At 46.6% G+C, this 13,466-nt stretch overlaps 1 protein-coding gene across 3 annotated transcripts in view; it reads left to right on the top strand.

The window, feature by feature from the left end:
• Nucleotides 1-13,466, top strand: part of LRRK1 (leucine rich repeat kinase 1) — an 85,933-nt gene that overhangs the window by 26,585 nt on the left and 45,882 nt on the right. Inside the window, exons 4-10 of one of the 3 annotated variants that reach the window (XM_068143304.1) lie at nucleotides 31-202; nucleotides 1,241-1,420; nucleotides 3,535-3,683; nucleotides 10,643-10,869; nucleotides 11,390-11,517; nucleotides 11,782-11,945; nucleotides 12,593-12,730. In XM_068143304.1, the coding sequence (XP_067999405.1) occupies nucleotides 31-202; nucleotides 1,241-1,420; nucleotides 3,535-3,683; nucleotides 10,643-10,869; nucleotides 11,390-11,517; nucleotides 11,782-11,945; nucleotides 12,593-12,730 (1,158 nt within the window). Of the gene's footprint in view, nucleotides 1-30; nucleotides 203-1,240; nucleotides 1,421-2,312; nucleotides 2,323-3,534; nucleotides 3,684-10,642; nucleotides 10,870-11,389; nucleotides 11,518-11,781; nucleotides 11,946-12,592; nucleotides 12,731-13,466 lie in introns of those variants that run through there. The other 2 variants (XM_068143305.1, XM_068143307.1) reach the window with 2 other exon arrangements.

Here is a 13,466-nt window from a genome sequence, read left to right as displayed (position 1 = left end):
GAGTTTATTTTGCTGTGTTTTCTTTCCCAGTGTCAGCTTTTAGGTATTGCAGCAGCATATGGAGACCTGCAGGCAGTGAGGTATTTACTGAAGGAAGCATTAGTGGCGTTACCAACAGAACCTAACGATGACAATGCAGCTGTGGTGGCTGCTTATTTTGGACATAAGGACATTGTGAAAGAGCTGCTGGATTCCTTGCATGGTAAGCCTGTTGGGGTTTGCTGATAGCTGTGTGCTGTAGCTGCAAGCAGGCTGGTTTAGTTTTTCCTTTTCCACATCTCTTGAAAGGGGAGGGACTCGGTGCGTGGAAGGATCTCATCCCTGTGCTTGGAGAAAGCTTACCCCCATGAGGGGAGGAACTCATCCATCAAAAATATTCCATGGTTGCAATTGGAAGTGGAGGAAGATGCCATTGAGGCAATTCATTCCCATCAGCCCTCGCAGCTGGGTGACATCCCAGACCCCACAGGGAGGTGAGGGAGGGGATTTTCAGGCAGCAGCAGCATCCCGCTCTGCTGAGCCAGCAGACACAGTGGTGCTGGGAGTGAGAGTGCAGCATGCCTGTCTGGAGAGTAATGCTCTGGGTGCACAGCTGGCAGCCTGCTCTGTACTCTCTTGCTGTCACAGGGGAATTCCTTCTTGGAATCATCATTGTATTTTAGCTACATGTTATTAAGAAGTTATTTTATATCAGAGCAGAGGCATTTTTACACACGGGCACAGTTTTTAATGTGGCTGTGGGGGCGAGGGGAAGAGCATTATTCACAGTCAGGACCAAGAAGTGACTTTGGCTACCTATCGTGGTGTTTGGATCTAATATCTGTTGGACCAGGCTTCTTGTCTCTGGATGCAAAGACAGGGCTGGTCATCTCTTGCCACCTCTCTTTGGGATTAGATGCTCTGGCAGGAGGGTTGGACTAGATGATCTTTTGAGGTCCTTTCCAAACCCTAATGTTTTGTGGTTTTCCTACTGGTAGCCTAGCAGGTCTTCTTAAAGCCATCCACTGTTGCTACCTTTATGCATGCTTAGATTAGAGACACTCAAAAAAGTTCACCCATTAGCTGGGCAGCTAATAAAGAATAGTTAAGCAAAGGTGAAAACTGTCTGAGGGCTCTTCTGTGACATGCTCTCACAGTGCAGCCTTCTAGGGCTTCATCCTTGACATAGCCATTGTCTGTGATGACTTGCACATCACAGCCTGATGCATCAACTAAATGAAATGCTCTGTCTTTTCTGTAGGTCCTAGCACTTGCCAACAGCTCCTGAACTGGATGCTGGCCATAGCCTGCCAGCAGGGACATTTGGACATAGTCAAACTCCTGATTCGTGTGTACAGTGCTGACCCTGAGAGCTGTGCAGTCAGGAAGAATGAGTTTCCAGTGCTGATCCGGTTGCCCCTGTATGCTGCTATAAAGGCAGGTGTGTATCTGCATGCTTCCCACATGCTGCTATAAAGGCAGGTGTGTATCTGCATGCTTCCCACATGCTGCTATAAAGGCAGGTGTGTATCTGCATGCTTCCCACATGCTGCTGTAAAGGCAGGTGTGTATCTGCATGCTTCCCACATGCTGCTGTAAAGGCAGGTGTGTATCTGCATGCTTCCCACATGCTGCTGTAAAGGCAGGTGTGCATCTGCATGCTTCCCACATGCTGCTGTAAAGGCAGGTGTGTATCTGCATGCTTCCCACATGCTGCTATAAAGGCAGGTGTGCATCTGCATGCTTCCCACATGGTGCTGTAAAGGCAGGTGTGTATCTGCATGCTTCCCACATGCTGCTATAAAGGCAGGTGTGCATCTGCACGCTTCCCACATGCTGCTGTAAAGGCAGGTGTGTATCTGCATGCTTCCCACATGCTGCTGTAAAGGCAGGTGTGTATCTGCATGCTTCCCACATGCTGCTATAAAGGCAGGTGTGTATCTGCACGCTTCCCACATGCTGCTGTAAAGGCAGGTGTGCATCTGCACGCTTCCCACATGCTGCTGTAAAGGCAGGTGTGTATCTGCATGCTTCCCACATGCTGCTGTAAAGGCAGGTGTGCATCTGCACGCTTCCCACATGCTGCTATAAAGGCAGGTGTGTATCTGCATGCTTCCCACATGCTGCTGTAAAGGCAGGTGTGTATCTGCATGCTTCCCACATGCTGCTGTAAAGGCAGGTGTGCATCTGCATGCTTCCCACATGGTGCTGTAAAGGCAGGTGTGCATCTGCATGCTTCCCACATGCTGCTGTAAAGGCAGGTGTGTATCTGCATGCTTCCCACATGCTGCTGTAAAGGCAGGTGTGTATCTGCATGCTTCCCACATGCTGCTATAAAGGCAGGTGTGCAACTGCATGCTTCCCACATGCTGCTGTAAAGGCAGGTGTGTATCTGCACGCTTCCCACATGCTGCTGTAAAGGCAGGTGTGCATCTGCACGCTTCCCACATGCTGCTGTAAAGGCAGGTGTGTATCTGCATGCTTCCCACATGCTGCTGTAAAGGCAGGTGTGCATCTGCATGCTTCCCACATGCTGCTGTAAAGGCAGGTGTGCATCTGCATGCTTCCCACATGCTGCTGTAAAGGCAGGTGTGCATCTGCACGCTTCCCACATGCTGCTGTAAAGGCAGGTGTGTATCTGCATGCTTCCCACATGCTGCTGTAAAGGCAGGTGTGCATCTGCATGCTTCCCACATGCTGCTGTAAAGGCAGGTGTGCATCTGCATGCTTCCCACATGCTGCTGTAAAGGCAGGTGTGTATCTGCATGCTTCCCACATGCTGCTGTAAAGGCAGGTGTGCATCTGCATGCTTCCCACATGCTGCTGTAAAGGCAGGTGTGTATCTGCATGCTTCCCACATGCTGCTGTAAAGGCAGGTGTGCATCTGCATGCTTCCCACATGCTGCTGTAAAGGCAGGTGTGCATCTGCACGCTTCCCACATGCTGCTGTAAAGGCAGGTGTGCATCTGCATGCTTCCCGACTTTGCCTGTTTTCTGCATCCTCTTTTAAAGAACAGGTTGAGTTGTGCACATCTAGAAGGTATCAGTGTGAGTTGGCATGCCTGAAATTGTCCTGGATTCCCAGTGAGGTAGAATAAAATAAAACTGAATCGTTTGATTTAGTCAAATTTAAGTCAGGGCCTTGCTAAATTATATTACTGTAAATACAGAAGAGCTGAAATGTAAACTCCTAGGGAAAAGACCCTTCGAAAATAGAAACCTTGCAAGTGAAAGGATCATTGTTATGGACACTGGCACAGAGGCTGAATAATTTACACTTCAAAGCACAGCTGTGTGTATAGTCAATAAGACAGGGGGGAAAAAGAGAAATAGGCAAGAGCCTGGGCCAGTGCTTCTACATAGCGTCTTTGCTGTTTCAGTTTGAGCAAACTCAATCCTATCATGGGAGGAAACAGTCCTTACACAGTTCAGTTTCTTGTTTGCACAGCCCCATGTTTTTTTTCAGAAGTGGTTCTTTCCCAGGATTTCTCTTCAGCTCCCTGTTGGTTGATTTACATGAGAAGAAGAGAACAGAAAATTTACTTTCCTCTGCAGGGAATGAAGAGGTGGCTGTGTTTTTATTACGGAATGGAGCTTTCTTTTGTTCCTACATCCTGATGGACAGTCCTGAATCCAGCAAGCACCTTCTGAGGAAGTATTTCATTGAGACAAGCCCACTACCAGGGAGTGCTCCAGCAAAAACGGTAAGTAGCCATTTCTCTCTCTGAAGAGATGTTCTTTTAAAGGAGCATGATGTTAATAGTTCACACTTGTCTTCACCTGCAGCGTGGCTTGTGGTTCTTCTTCTCAACTAAGAGCTTTGTGGTTTGCTGCTCATTTAGAGAACAAGCTGGGAATGTGCCCTTGCTGCCAGTGCTGCTTTGCAGGGCATAAAGCATTGGGCACTTAAGTGGCATGGTTGTTCACATGGTGGCTTCCACTTGGTGGTTTTAACAGCAGTGTGTGAACCAGGCGTACCACCCACAGAATCCCAGCATTGTAGGGGTTGGAAGGGACCTCTGAAGATAGTGTAGTCAAATCCCCCTGCTAAAGTAGGGTCACCTAGAGCAGGTTGCCCAGAGTTGCAGTGTCCAGGAGGATGTGGAATCTCCCCAGAGAAAGAGACTCCACAACCTCTCTGGGAAGCCTGCCCTTGGGGCTCCAGCACCCTCACAGGAAAGAAATTTTTCCTTATGTTTAGTTGGAACTTCTGTGTTCTAGTTTGTGTTCCTTGCCCTGTGTGCTGTGGAAAGGAAACACTGACTTTTTGCTCACAGTCTTCCATGGAAATAAGCACTACCAGAGGCTTCTTCTGTGACCCCAGGATAATGACTTCCTTTAGGTTTCCCTTGTGCATTCTGGTTGCAGGGTAATGACACGAGCTGTGTGCTGTCCCAGAGGGTTGGCACAGTGCATTGCTGAGCCTGTAAACCCTTCTCTGCCTCTGCATCTAACAGCCTAGATACAGCATGTACAAACAGGCTCCTGTGGCCCTGCCCTACTTCAGATCCTCATTAGTAGAAGATGGCTACCTCCAACTCTCCTTTATTCTGAGCTGAGGCATGTCTCGGGGCACACACTGTTCCTGCTCCAGAGAGAAGCAGGTAGTATTTTGTAGCATTCCAACTGTTAGCCAGGCATTTTTCCCCTCTGTATATATTAACCAACACTGAATGCATCAGAACCTTTCAGTAGTGACTGTTTTCCTCAGGTCATAAAGATTTTGCAGTGAAAAATGCTTGAGGAAAATGTTTTGATGGAGGCTGTGTCTGCATGAATGCTGTTGCCAGTTGAGTATCTCTGCTCAGCTCAGAGCGTTGCAGGGTGTTGATTCTGCTTTGGTGTTAAGTACAAATAAGCAGAGAGGCTTTCATAGTTTTACAAGCTTCTCCATTCTCTGTTTTCCTGCCAAAACCCTGTCTCACTGGATTCCCAATGACACTGTGAACATTAGGGACTGCAGGCCGCATATGTGAGCTCGACTTCATTATGTTCCATCAGCAGAGGTAGAGACTTCCCTGGGGGATTCTTAGTTTTATTGACAGGTAAACAAAATTAAGCTAAATCCTAGATGTTTCTGGGTAACAGCTAGTGAAACCATTTGTCTTTTAGAGTTAAAAAATCCAAACTGGATAATTCAGCTTGAATAAATTTGGAATAAGTGTTTGAATTGCAGGGAAGAGGTCTGTTTTCCATGTGAACTTGCTGGCAGTATTTAACTTAGCTGCTGTAAAAATGACTCAGCTTTACTGTTGTCACGCCCTGAGTGTCTTTAAACATCAGCTAATTGCCTGCTTTAAAAGAAAGAAAAGTTAGAAAAAAACACCCAGCCTCAGAAACTTGACTTTGATTCTCTAGCAGCTGTTTATTTTTAATGTATTTGCTTATCTAATGCTTTCTCTTCAAATACATTTTGACAGACCGGGCCAGATTCAGGAAGATTTGTCCTAGTTTGGTCTGCAGAGCTCAGGTCCATGGGAAGTCTCACAGGGATTCACACCCTGATAGAAGTCTCACAGGTCTCACACACTGAGAGTTTTTTAAAAGACAGGTTTGTGGCAGCTGCAAACAAGCTGCCTCAGAGCCTTCCTCATATCTCCTAAGGTTCATCACTGTAAGTCTTCTTGTGTAAGTGCTGTGATGCATTTTGCACTGGGAGGAAGCAAAAGTAGGGTTGTGCAGAGACTGCAATGTGTATGGCAGCCAGCTGGATGTCAGTCTCCTCTTGGACAGGGCAGATTGAGCACTGCTCACTTCAGAATCAGCCCAGAACTTCAAAAGGGTTTGTCCCATCAGTGGTCTCTTACAGTGAAACACAGTTAACCTGCAGTTGATTTCACAGTGGTGAATGCTACCAGCTATGCATAGAATGTGGTCAGAGAGCTGGGTTTAGCTGCCACACCTCCCAGGCAGCCATCCTGCTGCGTGCAGTGTGCCCTGTCTGAGACAGCAGGAGTTACATCTCATTTTTCTGATGTCCGTTTCTCCTTTTGTTGTTTTTTTCCTGGCATAAATTTATGCCCACAGCAAACCACTGTCTTGCTGAAGAGAGGAAGTGCTCCATTATTACAGGAACAGGTAACAAATGCCAAAAAAATCCCCTGCAGTTAAGTGGCTAAACACAGATTAGAATAGAATCAGAGTGGTAGGGGTTGGAGAGGACCTCTGAAGATCATGAAGTCCAGCTCCCCTAAGGCAGGTCACACAGGAGCACATCCAGATGGGTCTTGAAAGTCTCCAGGGAAAGAGATTCAACAATCTCTCTGGGCAGCCTGCTTCAGGCCTCCAGCACCCTCACAGTAAAGAAGTTTCTCCTCATGTTGAAGTGGAACTTCTGTGTTCCAGTCTGTCTGCTGTCCCTTGTCCTATCACGGGACCAGTGAAAAGAGACTGGCCCTTCTTGACACCCACCTTTCAGATACTTGTCAACGTTAATCAGAGCCCCTCTCAGTCTTGAGGCTAAACAGCCCCAGGGCTCTCAGCCTGTCCTCATCAGACAGATGTTCCAGTCACATCGTCATCCTTGCAGCCCTCCATTGAACTCTCTTTAGTATATCCTTGTCCCTCTTGAGCCGGGAAGCTCAGAACTGGACACAATACTCCAAATGTAGTCTCACCAGAGCAGAGTAGAGGGTAAGGAGGACCTCCCTTGACCTGCTGAACACTTTTTTCTTAATGCACTATAGATTCTAGACTTTAGTAGGTGTAGGCAGCATGGAGGTACATGTACTGATCCAGTATGTGCAGTGGGAGATAGACTTTTTTTCCCCATTACAGTCCAGAAATGAGCTTTAACTGCTGCATTTTCCCATTCTGCTAAGAAGTTTGTACAGAAGCACACAAATGTATGTGTGTATGTGTGGTTCTCCTATGTCTTTATCAGCTGGCTAATCTCAATTACATCTCCCTATGTAAAGAAATCTGCAGGACTCCACTCAAAATTCACAGCGGTATTATTGATGGAGGAATTAGATCACTGTCCTCAGAATATCCTGGCTATGACAAGAGCAGGGCTCTCTTGGGACATGTCATGGCATTTAGGAGAAAGACACAACAGCCTTTATTAATCACCTTACCAAACGGTCTCAAAGCTAAGTAAATCTTTTTTGTATCCACAGTCCATGGTTTGCCCAAGAGCCAGCAGGGTTTCTAGCCTCTGCACAATTTTCAGTCTCTTGCCTTCCTCAGTGCATCCTCTGACATCACTGCAGCAGAACATTTCTCTTTGTGTTCAAGACTTGTGTTGAGAAATCCCTTCTTGGCAGGAGAGGGGAGTCTGCAGAGGTTTTCCTTGCCCTTCTGAAGAGCAGTCAGCTGCCCAGAGGCAGGTTGTGCCCAGGAGCTAACAGCCTCTGAACACTTGAGCCCAGAGCTCACCAGCCCGTGCCAAACGAGCTGAATGCTGGCTCTGTGGAGGTCAGCATCACAGACCTTTGGGCTTTTTGGGGAAGCTAGTGGGGATGATTAGTGTGAGTTGGGGAGGAAATCCCCCCTCTCTGTGGCATTGCTGTTGGGGTTGCTTTCACTGAATTACACACTGAAAGCACTGAGCCAAGTGAACGCCTAAGGTGACCACACTGCCGTCAGGTTAGTACCAAGGTGAATGTGGTTCACTGTCCCCAGGTCAGATGAAGAGGCTTGGCTGATCCTCCTGCTTGCAGCACTCAAGTAGAAGACACACTGCTGGTCCCTGGCTCTGGGTGAGGAGCATATTCAAAAAGCTGTCTGGTGGGTAGGGACACCTACCCCGCAGCATGCATAGCAGGTTTTGGATTTCACTATCTGATCTGTGGGTTTAGAAGTCGCTATCTGAATTCTGCAGGTATCTTTCTATCACATTAAATACCCTGAGGCCATAGCTCTGCATTTTTGAGGTAAATGATACACAGCATTCTAAATGCCAAATAGAGATGAATACCAGTCTGAAATGAGAAGCAGCAGAGATGCATGGCCCTGCTTGCACCCACTAAAAGCGGGGTGTAGGTTCTATTATTACTCTACTGGAATGAGAGCCTGGGCCCAGTGTAAAGAGAAAAAGAGCAGGAAGTGAGAGAGAGGATAAGCACCATCAGTTCTTTTTTCTGACACTTATTGGGGGCAGTTTTATAAGCAGGAAAAGAGGGAGCTGGAGTCTGTAGTCATTTTTATTCCTGGCTTCCCCGGGAGGAGGGGAAGTGTCACTGTCCCATTAAATGGACTAGCAAACAGGTTCTGGGTAGTCTGAGATAGTGAGGCTCTGCAGTCTGAATTCAGGATTTCAACAAGAACCTGTTTTCTCCTGTGAGGCAGGAACCACACGAGCAAGCCAGCACTCCAGGCCCTTGTTCCCATCACTTCTGGAATTTCCAAGCCCTCAGTGGTCATGTCCATCCTCTGTGTGACTGCAGACCATCTCCATAGCCTTTTGCTTTGAATGTTTGCCCAGGGTTTGGGCTATACCTCTCCAGCTTCTTGCTTCTGTTTCATTAGGTACAGTATGTGAATAGTTTAAGGAGTAGGATATCCTGGTCTTGGATGCTTATCTTAGGAAAGGTGCTGCAGAGCGTCCCACTTTAGATCAGATGCTAAAAGATGTTTAAAAAGGAGGAGACAGGAGTCAGTAGTACTTAAGGGTGTTGTTTCTATTGTAGAGCTGGTTCCCTGCATTACCTGAATGGAGGGATCTGGCTCCTATTGAGTGTCTCAGCACAGATGTGCCTTGCCCCAGTGAGGTTTCCTCATGCTGGGAAGGTTTTCCAGTCCTTTGGCATCAGTACCACATCCCAACGTCTTTTCTGAAGTGTGGGGTGGGAAAGGGAGTCTGACTTGTGTGTTTATGTTCTCTGTTACCATAAATCCTAACTGGGTGCTCTCCAGTGATGTCAGCAAGCTCAATCTTGAGCTGTTACAGGTGAAAAGAAGACTGAGAGCTACATACAGAATTTAAAGGGAGAGTTTGTAAGCAGGAAGGTGGTGACTATGCAGACTTGGAAAATCTAACAGCAAGGTAGAGTATGTTCAGTGGCCGTGTGGGTGCTTTGCAGTGTAGCTCCCATTAGGTACTGTGTGTTTTGCAGTAGCAGTGGCTGCTCTGCTTAATTTGATTTCTTGTTGCTGCTGCCTTGCTGTGTTTATGGGGGTGTTGTGTGACATGCCAGGGAAGATAGCTGTAGACAAACAACTTGTGCTCTCTGCCTGGATTTCTCTGGTGATACAAAGGGCAGAATATTTCCATTCCATTTCTAAAAAGTGCCACTGTTTGTGCTTATCCTGTGTTCCATTCTCCTAGACATTTGAACTGTGTCATCTTCATCACTTGGAGTTCTGAGTCTCCAGTCAGCATTTGAGATGGACCTTTGCTTCCCTTTTCTTTCTCTCCTTTCCCAAACCACATTAATTTTCATTTTAAATTTGGGGTTAAAAATCTGAAGTGCTAAAAATGCTGGGAATTGGAAAGCAAATTAAATATGCTGCCAGGTCCTTGCTGCCTCCTGGTGGAGAACTGATTTCATTGAGGCTGGCTTTGGGATGAATTGTGTCAAAAACACTGAGGTTATGAAAACCTTTTGTGAACAACATTTTGAAAAGGTCTGTTTTAGAGTATAGACCTCATTGGAATGCAGTGAGGTGATCTTGGACATGAAACCTTAGGTTGTTTACTTGCATTGATGACCATTGTGTGTTGATGTTTGCTTCTGTCCAAGCTGTAGCCTGAAATAAATAGATATGCCTTTTGTAAGAGCTTTTGGGGTTTTTTCCTTCTCAGAAGAGGATAAAATGACTTCCTCATTTTGCTGTCAAAAGCAGCAGAACATTATCTAGAAAGGAGGCAACTGCCAAGATCATCTCTCAGAACAAAAATAACTTCCTCAGTGCCACTGAGCAGATTTCTGGTGTTCAGAAATGCTTTACAAGAGGGCATTTGCCTTTCCTTGCCATTCCCAGAGGCTCCTTTGCAAAACCCCAGCCTTCCCCAGAAGAGTTTGGCTGCTTGTTCTTGGAAGGTTTAAGATGGAAGAATAGTGCCTGGGCAAATGTTAATTATTCTAACAGCAAGTCTCCTCCTAAGAATTCATTAGCACATTCAGCAGATCTGTCCCTGTCCTCTCTACAGATGCACAAGCGGTGATCCGTAAGTGTTTCAGAGGCTGACCGCTGCACAGGGGTGCTCTGGACCTGCCTGGCCTCTGTGAGTGCTCATGATCCCCTGGAGCTCTGAGCAGCCATGTCTAAGAGACAGTGGGATTCTGGAGTCTGGATTTAAGATGGTTTCCATGGTCTGTCCATATCATGCTGGTGGTGTGGAGTGTGGATGTGTCTTGCAGGGCTGGGCCCCATGGGAACACCCTTGGATGGGAGTGCTGGTTTGGGCAAGGGCAGCTCATCCTTTGTGGGACTCCACTTTGCAGAGCTGGTGTCTGGACTGGTGAAGTCCAGGTCCCCTGCTTACACTTACTTATGGTCTTTGGAGTGGGATCATGGAGCAGCTATATGGTGGGGCCTGCTGATATCCAGGCATGATTTAATCTCTGAGTCAGTTTAATTCTCAGAAGCAGATTGGAAAGTGAGCAGAATGTTTATGGCCCGTGCTCCGAACCGCCAGGCTCCCAGTGGTGTAGCACAGGCCGAGAGCAGCTGGGATTTTACTGGTGTGGTTTTTCTCTTCTCTCTTTGACACATGCAGGCTTTGAGTGTGAACTGGTCAAACCTCAAACTGCCCTGGGTGGATCTGGACTGGCTGATTGATATCTCCTGTCAGATAACTGAGCTTGATCTTTCTGCCAACTGCCTGGTCTCCCTTCCCTCTGTGATCCCATGGGGCCTGATAAACCTCAGGAAGCTGTGCCTGGCTGGCAATCAGCTGACAGAATTACCCAGCATACAGTCATCTGATGAAATTATCTGTACAAGGTGTGTGCACCAGAGATGCCTTCAGCAAACCAAACCCCTGTGGAGAGCAGGTGTAAATGAGTCAGTTGTGCCTGTCTGAAACTTCCTAAGAGCATGTACAGGAGCTGCTCGCTTTGTTTTCTGCCTACTGCAAGGTTTCACTTCAGATTTGCCCTTTTGCATTCTTTGTGTTTCCAATTTTGTTGTCAGGACAGTTGTAGGGATTTTTATTCCCATATTGTCTCATGTTGCTTCTGCTTTTCTCCAGTTCTGGTGAGCTCCACTCCTCTAAGTCTGAGCCCTGAGCTGATTGGTACTTGCTGGCTGGTATCAGCTATCTGCTCTGCTCTCTATGCACACCACTGCTGCCCCTTGGAAGGGTTAATTTTCTAAATATTTTAGTTCTTTTTGCCTTGTGGGAGCACCTTCCAGCTGCTGCCAGTTAGATCTAAAACTGTCCTGCTAAGGTAGATGGCTATGGCAACAGGAGTCTTTGCTAGCACTCTGTTGATGCCTGACTGATTATCTTCTGTACTCACAGGTTACTCGAGGTCGATGTATCCAGCAACAGGCTCTCCACTCTCCCTTCTGGGTTCCTACACCTTAAAAACCTTAAAAAACTCATTGCCTCCAAAAACTATATGGAGAAGCTGTTTAATGAGGAAAACAGTAAGTGCAGACCAGTGTGACCCTTAACAACTCAATGCCTGATCTGTAAATGAGAGCCCAAAACTGTTAAAATAATGACTTGAAGGCTGTTAGCTAGTGATGCTTGGCATCTCTCAACCTTTTGTCCAAAGTACATGAAAAGGCCTGGTTGGTTTTTAGCATTCATTAAATCTTTCAGCTGTTAACCTAACAAGTGTGCAGCGCCTTGCTGGGTCAGACTGCTGCCATGCTCACACCGAGCCTGCAATGTTTTGTGTTTTCTAGCAACTAATTGGATTGGTTTAAGGAAGTTGCAGGAGTTTGATGTCTCTGACAACAGGTTGGTGGAACTCCCAACGGTTTTTCTATACTGCTTCAAGTCCCTAAACATACTGAATGTTTCCAGAAATCAGCTGAAAGTCTTTCCAGATCCCTGGGCCTGCCCCTTGGTAAGTGGAACTGCTCTGAGAGACTCGGCGGCTGAAAAAGTTGTTGAAACAATGCAAAAACTATACTGTGATGCTTAAAATGCTGTCAGAGGCCGAAAGACTGCTCTGCTTCTATAGCAGTGCTCCTGCCTGATTTAATTCCTGAGTCTCACATCATGTCTTTCTGAGGTTCTACCCTGTTCTTACCATGTTGATGGGATTGGTGGAAAACATCTAGAAATGTGTCTTACATGGATGTCTCCATTTTCTCTCTAGTTCATAAGAGCAGAAGCCTTCATGCAAAGTTGACTTTCTTCAAACCCATGATTGACTTAGGGCATCTGTGTCCACCAATCCCTCTGACTTTATTCCTCACTGTTACAGGGGTAACAGTGTACTTTGGTGAAGAGTTAGGTTGATAAACAAAGGGGGATCAAGAAATTGACCATCAACTGGGGTTGATGAACAACTTGAAATACTTTTTGCCCCTCGATTAAGTGAATGCACCCCCTAGGCCTGCAGGCACAGTCATTTATCCAGATCAAAATACCTGAAGAGGTCACCTGGAATTAATTTATTACTGCTTTAAACATGTGACAGCTGATCTACCTTATTACTTGAGGAGATTTTTACTACTTTGCAAGTATTTCTTCTTTCCTGTTTTCCAGAAATGTTGTAGAGCATCTAGAAACTCACTGGAATCCTTACCGGACACGTTGACTGTTTTCTGGAAAAATCACCTCAGAGAAGTGGATTTTTCTGAGAACTCACTAAAAGAAGTTCCACCAGGACTCTTCCAGCTTGAAGTAAATGTCCTTTCTTCTTACTTTGCAGTACTTCTCTTAATATTTACTCAGACCTCAAAGTCACAGCAGCAGCAGCCTGGTTAAGGCGGGAGACTACCTGCTGCCTTGAGCTGATGAACACAGCAATTGCACAGAGCCTCTGAGCTGCCCATAACCCCATGATCTCATCCTTGTGATATAGTAGCTAGCTTTTCACACAGGTCTTCTGACAACTCTTGGGATGTCTGTGGTTTTCAGATTTTGGAAGCAGAATTGTGAAGACAGCCACTCTCTGTCGCTGCAAGCTCCAGCCATTTCAATACCCATGTGCTCAGGTGTGCTTGAGTCTGGCACACCAGTGTTGCACGAGGGATTAGCCTTTCTGTGCTGAAAGGAGCAGGTCTGGATGCTCTAGACAGTGCTGGTTGGCACCTCTCTTATTTTGAAATTTACAGATTAAATTATTCTTACCAGTGGGCATCAGAGATCCATAGTTGTACATCAGAACTCTTCAGAATTTGTGGCTTCACATGGTTTTGACATGTAACCAAGCAGAACTTGGGAGTTTCCTCCAAGCTACCCCTCCACATTATGGAAGTCAGGATCATGGAGGTAGAAACAGAAGGAAATCTTTGTGCAGAAGTTTTGTGATTGTCACTGCCAGCCTCTGGGGGAAGGATGCAGAAGTGATGGCTTTAGCCATGTCCAATCTGGATCTCAGGAGTCTGCTGCAAAGGTGCCTCTTGCTCCCTCCTGG

The sequence above is a fragment of the Melanerpes formicivorus genome, unplaced genomic scaffold, assembly GCF_026170545.1.
Source record: "Melanerpes formicivorus ecotype bairdi unplaced genomic scaffold, bMelFor1.0.p_v2 SCAF_10, whole genome shotgun sequence".
Taxonomy (NCBI): Eukaryota; Metazoa; Chordata; class Aves; order Piciformes; family Picidae; genus Melanerpes; species Melanerpes formicivorus.
This window is presented reverse-complemented; position numbering and strand designations above follow the sequence as displayed.